Source organism: Hemicordylus capensis, chromosome 5 (genome assembly GCF_027244095.1).
Source record: "Hemicordylus capensis ecotype Gifberg chromosome 5, rHemCap1.1.pri, whole genome shotgun sequence".
Classification (NCBI taxonomy): Eukaryota; Metazoa; Chordata; class Lepidosauria; order Squamata; family Cordylidae; genus Hemicordylus; species Hemicordylus capensis.
This window is the reverse complement of record NC_069661.1, coordinates 839,568-853,270: the sequence shown is the minus strand read 5'-3', so window position 1 is coordinate 853,270 and position 13,703 is coordinate 839,568. Positions and strand designations below refer to the sequence as shown.

General features: G+C 60.3%; 1 protein-coding gene across 1 annotated transcript; it reads right to left on the bottom strand.

Annotated features, from left to right (window-relative positions):
* Window positions 1–908: 908 nt before the first annotated feature.
* LBX2 (ladybird homeobox 2) lies at window positions 909–6,704 on the bottom strand. The gene is made up of 2 exons (XM_053254606.1): window positions 6,021–6,704; window positions 909–2,406 (listed from the first exon to the last, which is right to left on the bottom strand). The coding sequence occupies exons 1-2, from the start codon at window positions 6,337–6,339 to the stop codon at window positions 1,967–1,969; spliced, it is 759 nt and encodes a 252-aa protein (XP_053110581.1). The 5' UTR covers window positions 6,340–6,704; the 3' UTR covers window positions 909–1,966.
* Window positions 6,705–13,703: the final 6,999 nt, after the last annotated feature.

Genomic DNA, 13,703 nt, shown 5'->3' with positions numbered 1-13,703 from the left:
AACCCCACTGAGTTCAATGGGGCTTACTCGCAGGTAAAGTAAGTTATACGGTATTATTATTATTATTATTATTATTATTATTATTATTATTATTACAAATAATCACGTCTAAGGAATTTAACGGCTGGGGAACCGAGGTTTTCATCTGTGCTCATTTGTTTTTACTTAACTGAGGATGGTGTGTCACACCGAAACGTCTTATGGTTTTTTGTTTACCAACTTTTAGTTTTTCTTTGTTTTCAATAAAAGGTCTTTTTGTTGAGAGTTTGGCGTTAATACGCTCATTGCATCGCCGACATATCGACTTATTACAAATATATTACGGTATAACAATATGCCTTATAATTGTAACATAAATTATAACATACTTATGTTTATAATAATTTGTAATAAAGTGTACATAGGGCTGCAGCCCTGATTCCACAGTTAAGATATATTTCCTTGTAAAGCGTTAATGCCATGCTTATGCCCCTACGGTCGCCCCCCCCCCGCCTCCCCCACCCCACCCCAGACCCTCCAAACCTGGTAGGACAGATAGTCGCCCAAGCACAGCAGGAAACTTCCCAGCCGTTGCAAATCGGAAGTCCAAAGCAGCCCCAGGAGCCTGGCCCGCACCCACTTGGTCGTTTCCCCTCAGTCATTCCCTTACCCAAAAGGTCTCCGGAACAGGACCGCTTCCTCGTGGGTGGCATTGTCCCACAGACGCTCCATCACCACCCCAGCGGGCGTTGGGGAGGAAAGCGCCAGACTGCCCAATGGCCCCCACCTCTGTCTCCCTCTCCTTCGCACCCCAGCCCCAAAGGTCCCTCCGGTTCAGCAGATCTGGAAACTGCGCCTCAGACTCCCCCCGCCCCCCAGATTCTTCAGACCCCCACAAATGCCGGGCGAGTGGGAGGCTGGCAGCGGGATCAAGTGTGTCCTTTTATTCAAAATATATACACGCACACACGACCGAGAAAAGAGGGGGGCCTGCTCCACAAGGGAGAGGGGAGGCGAGGAGGACTGAGGGAGCTCCCGCCAGATTCGGGGAGCAAATCAGCCCCCGCTGCTGCTGCTGCTGCTTCTTCTTCTTCCCCAGAGCCAAGAGCTGCGTCTCGGTGGAAGGCGAAGGCGCCGTTGCCCGGAGCGCAGACCAGCAGGGCAGCGCAAGTAGGGCGCGCAGCTCCTGCCTCGCGTGAATAGTCACTCGGGCTCCTCTTTGGAATGTGGCGCTTTGGATACGCGGCGCCCCGCACCGACGCCCTACCCCTAGGGTAAGGCTGCCTGCTCCCAAACACCCCGTCTCCTCCTCCTCCTCCGCCGCCGCCGCCTCTCCCACAGATGTCCTGGGCGGCAAGCCGTCCTCACGCCGCCCCGGACTCTCGCATCCTTCCTCACCCGAGGAGGAGAGGCAAAAAGACACACACACACGTAGAGACAAACAGCCAAGACCACGGGGACAAAACAACGACAGGAAAAAAGACTAATAAAATTAATCTTTGTCTTTAAAAAAAATTGCACCAAACCTCGTAGTTCTCTCTCTCCGCCCCCCACCAAAGAAGGGAAGGGCGAGTTGGGGAGGAGGGCCCGGGGAGTGGGGAGGATGGTGGGGTCTGGGGGCGGGGGACAGGCAGGAGGCCATTTGGGAACATGTGGGGGCTGGAATGGGAACTGGGCAGAGGAAAAACGCCATGCTAGGCGGGGAGGGGGGAGGAAATAAAAGATGAAGGGAGTAGGGCGGACTGTAGAGAGGAAGGGGTCATGCGGGGCAAGGAATCCCAGTGCGGCCCGGCTGGGTGTGGTTGGGAGGCGGAAGGTCAGGATGAGGGTATCTTTGCTCCTTTCTGGGCTTGTGCGGGAGGGGTGTCCTCCTCAAGCTCCCTCGGGGGAGCGGGGGGCGGGAGAACTGTGGGCCCGAGGGATCACTTCCCCCCCTCTGGGTTCGACGTCGGGGGAGCGGGAGTTTCTCCCGCACCGCGCCTGCCTCTCAGTCCCCCACGTCGATCTCCTCCTCCTCCTCCTCCTCCGAGCAGGCGTCAGTGGCGCCGCCGGGAGAGGACGGGGGCGAGGCGCAGGGCAGGCTGCTCCCACGGGCTCGGGCAGGCTGGGCCTCGGGCTCCAGCTCGGGCATGCTGGCCAGCTTCTCCAGAGCGGCAGGAGGCAACTTCTTGAGCGACTCCACGTCGGCCTTCATCTCCTCCAGGTCGCGCTTCAGCTTGGCGCGGCGGTTCTGGAACCAGGTGATGACCTGCGCGTTGCTCAGGCCCAGCTGCGCAGCGATGTGGTCTCGATCTGCCGGCGAGAGGTACTTCTGGTAGAGGAAGCGCTTCTCCAGCTCGTAGATCTGGTGGTTGGTGAAGGCCGTGCGCGACTTCCGACGCTTCTTGGACGGCTGCCGGGGCCCGAAGGCGCCCAGGGGGTCTCGGCCTGCAGAGGGAGATGGGCGAGAAGGAGGAGCAGCGGTCAGCCGGGCCGTCTCGGGAGGCAGAAGGCCCTCCGCACCTGCCTGAGTCCTGGCAGGATTCACCAGGCACCCAGTAGCACGCCACGCACCCAACCTGGCTCTCCCAGACGGCCTTGAAAGCGTGTGTGTGTGTGGGGGGGGGGGGGCTGAGCTGCTGGTAGGAGGGATGGATCCTGGCAGAGCGCCAGGCTCAAAGCCCGAGGACCGCCGGGCCCAGGGAAGGGGCGAGGCTGGCAAGCCACGCCGCCGCCGGCCTCCAGCGACCCGCAGAACCCGAGGGAGGGCAGGCTGGCTTTGGGGTGCGCCTCAGGCGGCGCCTCCTCCCCTGCGGCTGCTTGAGGGGAAAGGAAGCGGGTCGGGGGGCTGGAGAAGCTGGGGACTATGGCGCCGCCGGGAGTGAGACCTCGGGAGGTGAGCAACTGCGGCCGGCGGCTCGCTGGAGCCGGATTCAGTGGAAGCAGAAGAACTGAACGCCAGCGGGGCCGTCTTTATTGAGTAGCGGCTGCTGACATGATCAGGGAAATTACTCAAAGTAGTCCCGCTGAAATTTTTAAAAAGTGAGGCACTGATGATCACTTTGCCCTTTTCATGCCAATGGGACTGCTCTGAGCGATGTTCCTCACCCTGTCAGCCAGCCTCGGCCACACTTGGTTTGAAAAAGGAAATCACCGCGGCATGATCCCAGCTAGAGGTTGCCCCCCGGTTTCATTTCTAAATCCGCGCGCATCAGCAGCACTTCAGCCCCACTCGCGGGAAATGTCTCCCGAGAATCTGCAGGGCGTCAAACCGCCCGGGGCTCGTAAGCTGAATTCCAGGCAGAAGTTTGAGGAAGGAGCGCAGCTTCCGATCAGGTTTGTCCGAGGCTCGGCTCGTAAAAGGCCCCGAACCGGCGATCCTGGCAGCCCCCCGACATGAAACTTCACTCACGCCAAGGGAAAGCCGCTTTGGGGCCCCTCTCAGCCTCGTCCTGACCGCGAGGCCACAGAGGGGGCCGCCACCGTCTTGCACCCACGGTGCAGACCAGGGGGTTCCAGGGGGCCGAAGGACCACAAGGCCCGCCCATGCAAGAGGGAAATAGCGTTGCCTCTCAAGGCGCCTCGGCCGCAGCAGGCAGCTAGGTTTGAATCGGTTGGGTCCCATCTCTGCAAGAGGAATCTGGCTTCGCCCACCTGTGGATCAGACACCAACCGCTGGCTGGGCATCAAATCCCCGGGATCGCTTCATCCCAGTGCCAGGCCTCCAATGACCCTTTTGCATGAACTCACAGAACGGTCTCCTGCCTTTGCCCCGCCGCACCGCGCCGGCGCCTACGCATTCTCACAGCCGGCGCTCGCTTTTCTTTTTCCTGTGCCCAGGTCTGCAGGCGAGTGCGTGAGGCCTTTGCCCCCTTGAGGCCCCAGCGACATCCACGGTGCTCTTCACTTCCCTCCAGTGGCTTTTTAGATTGGGAGCCCTTTGGGGACAGGGGGCCATCCGGTCGGTTTGTCTTTATTTTCCGTGTCAACCGCTTCACACACACACCTCGCAAAAAGCCCCAAAGCCAAGCCTTCCGAGCCGGATCATTTTGTTTCCCCGAGCAGGGACATGCCGACGAGGTGAGGAGCGGCAGGGCTGCAGGAGCCCTTAGAAGCCCTGCAGTGGCCAGAGGGGCCCGCCACTCGGGGCTTGCAAATGGGCGCGCGCGGGAGGGACAGACGTCTCCCCTGGGCTCTTCTGGGCTTGGCTCTTCTGCCTGGGGAGCGCGCGGCGTTGGTCTCATAGGAGCGCGAGAGACGAGAGTCGTCGCTGGGCATGCTCCGCTTCCGCCCTTGCCGGACGGGGCACAGGAGAGGAGGACAAGGAAGGGGCTGGCGGCGCGGAGCAGGGGCCCGGCTTCAGCCCTTGTCGCAGGGCCTTCTCCAGGCTTGCCACCCCTGCAAATGGGCCTCTCCCTCTTTCTCTCGCGTTCCCGGGGAGGCGCCGGCCTTTCAGGTGCTACCAGGCGCTCGCTCGGCTCTGAAGAGAAGGCCGCCTCCGCCCGCCGCCCCACTCCACGGATTGTCCGCCGTGAGAGAGGCTTCGGGGGAGCTGAGGCGGGTCTGATCCGCTCTCCGAGCTGCAGTTTGTGAGGCTCTTGCCCGCAAAACAAGATTTCCGACCGCGGAGACCTCTGGGCTGAAGCCGGCCAGCATTTTCGCCCCGACACAGGCCAGAGGGGGCGAGGTGGGGTTCGGTTCTGCCCTTTGCCCTGAGCGGGGACTTCGCGTCCGAGGGGGCGCCTTCTCCGAAAGGAAGTTCTCCCCTTGCCCGGGAAGGGTGTGGGCTTGAGAAGCAGCTGCCTCCGCACCGGGGCGCCACGGGACAAGGGTGCCCCAGGGCCGCAGCAGCGCTGGGGAACTGGGAGCGCAGGGCCTGTCGGGGCTTCTCTTCCGACTGCGCCGGGGTCCCTTTTTGCCGGGAGGCGGAGGGGCTTGTGCAAGCTTCCCTCTCCTCGGGCGACCACCTGAGCGACCAGCCTCGGATCCGGCCAGGGAGGGCTGGGTGGGTTTAAGGTGACAGGAGCCATTTTGCCGCCATCCACACCATCATCATGTGCGTACCCTTCGGCCAACATTAATGGAGGGCGGCGCGGGACCGGGGGAGAGAGAAGAGCCTCGCCTTCCCACAAGCCAAATACAATCAGGCGGCGGCGGCGGCGGCGGCGGCCACTCCAGCCGCCCGAAGCCAAGCAGGGCCCAGCAGAAGCGGCGCCCTGGGAAGGAGCCCGGCCACCAGGGTAGCACACCTCGGGAGCAGCCGGCAGTGGATCCGGACCCTCCTGGCTTCTCTTGCAGGGCGGGGACTGGGGGAAGAAGCGGCGTGTCTTCGGGAGACAGCCGTCAGCAGCCATTTGCCGCCCTCCTCCGAGCCGAGGGCGCAGAGGACCGGGCTGGCCTTCCCTTGGCCCGCTGCTCCGCTCCACCAGCCAGCGGAAAGAACAAACTGCTCGGCCGCTGACCTCAGGCTGTAGCTCGCGATCCTCCGCGACCCAAGAAAGGGAGCCGGGAGATCCGGGGCAGCCATTCTCGCCCTGGCATTCGGCGGGCTTCAAGGCCGCCCCCTCCTCCAAGGAAACGGAGGGAACTCCTTGGACCCCGCTCGCTTGGGCGGGGGTTGAGTTTTGGCAGCCTCCCCCCTCCTGCTTTGAGCTTCTCCTCCTCCTCTGTCCCCAAAGGGCTTCTGCTTCCTCTCTGCCAACTCCAAAGCTGGAAGGTGGCTCGGGCGGAGGGAAATGGGGCCCAGCCCGGCTCTGGAGTGACTGTCCCCTCCTGTTCCCTGGAGCAGAGGGCGCCCAGTCGCCCACAAGGCCCCCTTCTCGTGGCCGCGCGCCATCCTCGGCTGGGCTCCTCTCCCAAGGGCAAGGAGCCGGGGATCTCGCTGCTCGGGAAGAGGTTCCTGCTTGCTTCACTTCGGGGGCGGGCGAGGAGTGCTTGAAGGAAAGGGGCCCCGCGCCAGCCGCTGCCCAGTCGGTGGAGTGACTGGCCAGCAACGGCCCTTCGCGGTGTTCTAGTCCGGGAAAGCCTCGACCTCCCCTCTGGCCCCGACGGCCCCCGCTTACCTTCGGCCGCCTGAAGCACGTTCACCTCCAGCCCTTTGAAGGTCTTGCTGGCCAGCTCCTCCAGGGCGCAGAGCGGCGAGGCGGGGGCGGGCACCCCGTTCCTGGGGGCGGCAGCCGAGCCTGCAACCTTGTCCAGCAGGCGGGCCGAGGGGGGTTTGCGCCCGGACGGCTTGCTCAGGATGTCCTCGATGCTGAAGGGGGTCAGCGGCTTGTTGGAGTTGGCCGGCGGGGGCAGGCGGTCCAGGGGGCTCCGGCGTCTCTCCTCTGCGCCCGGCTGCGGCAGCGGGGGAGCCGCCTTCCCTTCCTTCGCCGAGGTCATTGCCGGGAGGGGAGAGGGGAGGAGGGGGAAGTCCCCCCAGCCTGCCCCGAGCGTCCGGAGCAGGGGCAGGCTCAGCACCCCCTCGGGGTCATGGCGCTGCTCAGGATCCCACAGGGGGGACCCCTGCGTGCCACGCAGTTCCCAGCCGTCCGCTCCAGCTTGCAGTGCTCAGTCCCCCCCCCCCCCCGCCCCGCCGCCGCCCGCAGCAGCCGGGCCTGAAGCACAGCGCAGGGCAAGGAGTCCCTGCCCCTCCCCCTCCTCGGCCTGGCCTGGCTTGTCGAGGGGGGGGGGCGTCCCCTCCCGTGCCGTCAGGTCTTCCTCACCCCTGGCCGTTGGTGAGCGAGTTCAGTCCCAGCCAAGCCCGCCCGGGCGCTCCAGCCTTAAAGGCGCACAGGCAGGGCTATCAATTGGGCACCCGAGTAGGAGGAGCCAGCGCGGAAGTGTTAGCAAAGTTTCAGAGCCGGAGGCGGGGGAGTGAGGGGAGGGGAGGAGGGGAGGGGGGCGTCCATCTCCACTCTGGAGATGGACGCACCACCCGGCCGGCCAGCTAGCCAGCCGGCGGCTCTTCCGTCTTTCTTAGGCCTGGCTGGAGACGAACTCGCGGCCCCGATCCCTGCCGCGGCAGCAAGAGGCTGTTGGGCGGCGGCGGCGGCGGAGGAGAAGGAGGAAGAGGAGGAGGCGAGAGACCTGCACAGCCGTGACCCCCGCGCGACTCGCTGACCTCAGGGTTGGCACAGCAGGCGAGGCAGCCACGGCAGCTGAGCGGGCCGAGGGGGGTTGAGCGAGCGGACTTCCCGGCTCTGGCTCCCGCCGGCCCAGGATTCGCCTCTGCCTGCGTCGCGCCTGGACGCCTGGTCCCGAGCTGGAGGGAAGCTTAGCGCTCGGGTAGGTGCACCCCGACTTGATCTTTGCAGACCTTTCTGAGGTGGGGCTGACCTCCTGCTTTGCAGAACAGAATTCAGAAACGAGTGGGGTGGGGTGCCGCGCGGGGTCGCCTTGCATCTCTGATGGGGGCGGGGGCGGCGGGCGGCGTGTCGTCCCCCCGAAGGGCTGCTGGAGCCTTGACCTTGTCCTCCCCCCTTCGCCCGCTCGCGTCTGCCCAGAGATTTCTGGGAGTTCCTGAGGTGGTTCCTGAGCTGGCTGGTCCTGGCTGGGTTCCCACTTGGCCCGTAGTGTGGGATGCCCTGACTGGGGGGGCTTCTCGAAGTATGAAAATGGGCCGGTGGGGCCAGTGGCAAGGACTCCTTTCTACAAGGACTGGACGACTTAATCTTTGTGGCGCAGCGCAAACACCAGACCCTTCGGGCGGCAGCTGCTGTGCTGAAGAGGTCCCCGTTTTCCATTTTGCTGCTTTTGGGGATACGGCTGGTATTGTTCTCCTGCCGGTTATGAAATCACCGTCCATTTCTGCGCAGTTCGAGTCGCATTAATCGGTGGGTTTCCCTAAAACAACAGAGTCCCCTCTGCCCGCGTTTATGTAATAGAGAATGTTCTTTTCCTCTAGACAGAAAAGAAAGAAATAATTAGAAATAATTAGAAATTAGACATTAGTAATTACAGGTAGAATGGGGAAAAGAAATAAACAAAATTAAAAATAAGAAGTAGAAGGGGAAAGAAAGAAAGAAAGAAAGAGAAATAAATAAAATTTTAAATTAAGATAAGGAACGAAAGAGAAAATAAAAAATAAGGAGTAAATGGGAAAGAAAGAACTACAATTAAAAGTAAGAAATACAATATGAAATTGAGAGAAAAAACAAAAAAAAACCTAGAAAAAAGGAAGAAAATTAGAAGTAATAAACAGAATAAGAAAGAAAGAATTAAAAGTAATAAATCGAATGGAAAAGAAAGAAAGGAAAGCGAGTCAGCGAGCGAGAAAATGAAAACAAGGAAAGAAATAATTATTTTCCTCCCTGAACGTCCCTCAACGTTCTTCTTTATAAAAACAAAAAAGAAAAACCTAACCTGCCTAAAACCCCCCACATTATTATTATTATTGTTGTTGTTGTTGATATTATCTAATGTATTCTCGACCTCGGGAGGAGATTTCTGGGCGCGCTTGACCTTGGGGCCTTCCGAGGAAGGAGGGAGACCCCGCAGACGGTCTCCCCGTGAGTCCGTCTGTGGTCGTTGGCGGCTCCTTTGCTGGGGAGTTTCCTTCCAGGGCCCGCAGCAGGATCCCTCCCCTGGCTGGGGGCTGCCTTCGCTTTGTCAGCTCCCTCCTCCCGCTCGGAAATCTCTCTCTTTTTCGGGGTCTTTCCTAGGATTCTTGACTCTGCTGTGCTGCTAGAACCTGATGCGAGGGCGAACTCTGCGCTCCTGTGCCTGGGAGTGCCTCCAGGAACGGATCCAGCCTGCCTCGTGGGGCTGAGGGAGCCGGCCGCGGCTCAGGGCTCCTGGCGGATCGGGCCCCCCTGCTGCTCTCGCCGCCTGCGACCCAGCTGGGCGCTCCGCGCGGCCCCCTCGCCGCCCCCCGCCGCTAATGCAAGGCAGACGTGCAACATCCCTATAAAAGGGGAGTCATAAAACGCAGCTTTGCCCCAGCGCTGTAAAGAGCTTTTCAAAGCCCCCCGCGCGCGGGCCGCCGAGCCGGCGGGTGGCTGCTGTTGGGCCGGCCGGGCCTGCACCTTCGACTGTGCGCCGGAGCCTCTGCAGGGTGGGGTCTCCGGGGGTCCATCACAGCCCTCGCGGGGGCTGCACCCCGACTCCTCCCGCCCCCTCCCGCGGGGTCTTGGCCTGCCTGGAGTTTTATGGCCTCCCCAGCTCTAAATGGCCCATAAAAGCGCCGCGTCTGGGAGTGATTAAGGCCCGCAGCGCGGGACTTTGGGCAGGTTTTGGGTTTCACTGCCCGGACCGGCCGTAAAAGCCTCATACAAATAGCTCCATGATCCGGCACGCTTGTAAACCTCCCTCTCCCCCCCGCCTGTCCCCTCCACAGCCAGCTGCCGAGAGGCCGGGCCGGGCCAAAACGTCTGTTGGTCCCTCCGCCTGTCTGCGCGTCTGCCTGCAGCCCTCGTGGGCGAGAAGCGAGGCCCTTCTCCGCTGGACAGCGCGGGGGGCGCAACAGGAAAGGTCGGCAGAAAGGCCCAAGGCAGCCCCGAAACTCCCCCCCCCCCGGGCTGACAAGCAGGAATTTGGCAAGTCGCTCTGGCTCTGGCTCTGTAGACAGAAAAACAGCACTCTCGGCTATTCCAAAGATACATCTGTGGGGGGGGGGGTGTCCTTCCTGCCGCCAAAACCTTGTGTAGAAGCACACACGTGAGGCGAGTCACACAGGAGTGTCCCCCGCCCCCAAATGGGCCTACTGTTCGGATCCATTACGAGGGGACGAGACTCTTCTTCTTCTTCAGCAGCAGCAGCAGCAGGAGGAGGAGGAGGAAAATAAAAGGCTCCCGCCCCATCTCTCCACCAGGACGGGAAAGGCAGGTACCCTACAGGTGCCCGAGGGTGCGAAGCCCAATCTGCCGAAGAAAAGCCCCGAAGGCCAAACAGCCGCCCAGGTCTTTCGGAGGAGGGAGGCTCGGTCGCCCGCCCAGCCAGGTCTTTGCGGGAGCCGAGGTGAAGCGGGGGGGGGGTTTGCGCAGGAGCAAGAAGGAGAGGGCCGGGGTCGGCTTGGCGAGCAAAAGAGGGCAAGGAGCAGAGGGGCCGGAAAGGGCCTCAGGCCGGCGGAAAGGACAGAACCGTCGCTGTCAAGGCGAGTCAGGCGGCGGAAAGGTCGGCTGCCGTCTCCACACGGGACACTCAGACACGGCCTGTCTGTATTCACACCCGTGAGCAGATGCGCCAGAGGCAGAGCCGCGCGGCCTTCTGCTCGGGGTCTCCCGGCGCACCCTGCCCTGCTTGATGCGAGACACCTGAGACTGAAGTGCCCAGAAGCGCGTTTGCCGGAGGGTGCGCAGGAGTGGAGGGCCGCGGCCCGCACGCCCCTTTCCACGTCCACAGCAGGCGAGGCGTGAAGTGACGTCAACCGGGTTTGTACACGGAAAGCCGGCATTGTCCGGAGTGCGCCTCTGTACGGCCAGTGTCGCCTCTGCTTTCCCTTCCGCATGAAGAGTGTTCAGACGTTAATATCAATAGCAAACAGAGAAGCAGGAGTCTTCGCAGGCCAGGGTCCTCAGTGCAGAAGTAAGACACAAAAGCCGATGGATGGATGCGCCGCCAGGGAACCTGTCAGGGGCGGAAAGTGCCTCACTCCTGAAAAGGGGGCTCAGGACGCACTTTCCTCTTCGCCCGGCTCCTTTCCTACGCGAGAGGTGCCAGCCACGTGATCACTCCCCTCTACTCTTGAGTGTCCCAACCCCAGTGGTGGGAAGGAGGCCTGACTCCGCCGCCGCCGTAATGAGGGAGCCGGCTATGATCTCGGGAATCGCCGGAGACCCCTCAGGGACCCCGGGAAGTCACCCGAGACGGGGAGAAAATCGCCTGCTGCCAAGTGTACCCGTGAACAAGGAGAATTCTCTAAATAACTGCCTTTTCTCAGCAGGCCATTGGAGTCTTTGTTCCAAGTAAAGGCAGAGAGGCACGCGTACAAAGGAACACGTGTGTGTCTAGCAAACAGAAGGAGCCAAGTCCCGAAAAATCCGCACCTTCAGCCCGGGAAATTTTAGGGGCTGCCGCTGGGGGCAGGCGGGTGGGACGTCCGGGGTCCTGCGGACTAGCGACTTTTTCCCAACCTAGGTTTCACCATCTGCAAAATGCATCTTTCTTTCTTTCTTTCTTTCTTTCTTTCTTTCTTTCTTTCTTTCTTTCTTTCTTTCTTTCTTCCCCTTTTCTTTTCTTCTTTCTATTGTGTCCCCGCAGCCACACCTGTCCTTTTCGCTTTGTCACTGCTTCCGACGCGAGGAGGGAAGGTCACATCCTGCCTGTTTTGATTCCTGTGCTTTTTCCTCCGGGCCAGCTCGCTGATTCTGCACACCCCTAGCGAGTCTTGAGGTTGTGGAACAATTCCGTGGTTCAAAGTGGGGCACAGATTCCTTCGCTTCCGAAGTGTGTGTGTGTTCTCGCTCGCGCGCTGATTAACAGGGATTTTGCGGTATCAGAAAGATACAAGGGCCTCTGGTTTTGCTGTATAACTGAATATATCCGACTCGGAGCCGGTTAGGGTTAATCCGAGAGCGGGCCCTTAAATGCTGAGGAGAAATGGTCTCCGCCCGCAATCGAAACTTGTGCCCTGAGGTGGAGAGAAGACCCTCGGCTACTACGGAAGCGGCTCCGATCCTGCCCTGGCGGCTGCCGTGCTGTTAAGGCTGCTGTGGGTCATCCTGGCTGCGGAGGAGGATTGGGGCCCCCGAGAAGTGTCCGCTCGCTCCCTCATCTTACACTGGAAGGGGAATCCGGCCGCACTCTTGGGGTCCGAACTCCCAAATTTCTCCCTATGAATCTAGACGCTGACCTCAGACCAGGCCCGGATCCTTTCCGCGGCGCTGCCCAAAAGGGGGCTCCATGGAGACCGTTAAATGGCAAAAATGCAGCGGAACGTGCAGGTGGGGGTGACTTGTGGTCACTTCCATTCTTAACCCCCCCTTTTATTGTTTGTCTCTCAAAGGGATCTGCCTCCCTCTTTGTTGTACCCCCCAATTAGAAATTCCTTGATGGTCTTGAGGAATCACAAGAGAGGCGACCCTCCCCCAAGTTCGGGATCGGGGCCTACAGTTCATTGTCGAAGATGGAAATCTGATCCATTTCCTCCCTCCCTCCCTCCCTCCCTCCTCCCATTCAAGCTGTCCCCAAAGCCTCCCTGCAAATAAACGGCTCTTCCTGGCCAATTCCTCCGTCCTTTTCCCAACGCCCTTTCTTCAGATGAGGGCGGGGCGGGGAGAGAGCTGCGCTTCCACTAAAAGTTCGTCCCATTCCGGCAGGGAAAGGGTTACCCGCAGCTGTCACTCAGCGCCCGGCAGGCCCGTTCCCCTCCGCTCCGGGCCCTTTAATCCCTCGTCGCAGTGATAGATGGGCCGTTTACACGAGCGATTAGGAGCGGATGGAGCCCGCCACTGCAGCAGCCGTGCGCGCTGGAATGGGCGGTGGTGATCAGCGCCATATGGTGGCTTTCATGTAGGGCCAAACCCCTCCGCGCTGTCTCAGCTGCCCTCCCGGGGAGGGAAGAGAAGGATCGAGGAGGCATCTGAATGAAGAGAGAGGAACATCTGAAGCTGCCGCCTTCCTACTGAGTCAGACTACCGATCCATCTAGCTCTGGTTGTCCACACTGACCGGCAGCAGCTCAGGCAGAGCGAGGTCTTTCCCAGCCCTATCTAGAGTTGCCAAAGAGGGGCTCTGGGAGCGAGCGAGGGTCCCTCCCATAAAGTGAAGGGTGCTCCCCGACAGGCTGCTCCCCGACGCCTTGGCTACCCCGAAAGGAGTCCTTTCCCCCTCGGGAACTTACCACCGTCTGAGAGGGAGGCGTCTCTTGCTTGCTTGCGTTGTTTGTTTGTTTTGGGCACAGAGGAAGCAAGATCCCTTCACCCTCCCACCCTCTCCGAACTCGTAAGGCCGGGCTCCGGCCGCCTTGCTTCCACAAAGCGAGAACTCTTCCCCTGAACAAGGGAGAGAAGGAGAAGCAAAGGAAGAAGCGGGGCGGAGAGCTGGGGGCTTTGTAAGAGGTGCGGGGCGGCGGACTAGAACCCCCCCCCCCGGTCGATGGATGAGTCAGGGGGGCGAGGCGCTAGTTCCTGGCTCTGGGTGCTTCGGAGGAGCCCCCTTGAGGTGGGCGGGGGGAGAAGGCTCAGCCCTTTTCGGTGGGCAGGCAGGCCGGAGTTCCCCCTGGGGCAAGAAGAGGGAGAGTGCTGGGGGGAGGCTATGACTCTGCACCTGCAGTGAAGTGGGGAGGAGGTCAAGGCCTTTTCCAGGCGCGTTGGCTTTGCAATGCCTCCCCTGCTGAAATAAGAGCCTCCCCATCTCTGACAGATTTTAAAAGGGCAGTTAAGACACATCTGTTCGCGCCGGCTTTTAATCAGATATTATTTTAATCGTTTTCAATATTGTTTTAAATTTTACATTACTGTAATAATTTAACCTTTTTATTTTGCTTGCTTTGTAATTTTTTTTGGTAATTGCTTCGTAATGTTTTTAACTTTTTAAATCTTGTTTTGTTGTATTGTTTTATTGTAAACCGCCCAGAGACGTAAGTTTTGGGCGATATACAAATACATTAAATAAATAAATAAATAAAATTAGGCAAAGAGGACTAGGCATTCTTCTGGTGGAAGCGCCCGGGGCCTGAAGAAGGCTCTTCCCGGAAACCAGAACGGAAGAGGCCTGAAGAAAGCTCCAGATGGCCCAGCGAGGAAGGCCAGGAGATCTCGGCGCTGGATGTGTCCTTTTGCGTTGCTGTTGACAGGGAGAAAAGAAGGGGAGGCGGCCAGGGAAGAG

Excerpts from the sequence above, each read along its gene's own strand:
- LBX2 (XM_053254606.1), bottom strand. The coding sequence starts at position 6,339 with ATGACCTCGGCGAAGGAAGGGAAGGCGGCTCCCCCGCTGCCGCAGCCG. Across the intron at positions 2,407-6,020 it reads CGTGCTTCAGGCGGCCGAAG|GCCGAGACCCCCTGGGCGCC; the intron begins GTAAGCGGGGGC and ends CTCCCTCTGCAG.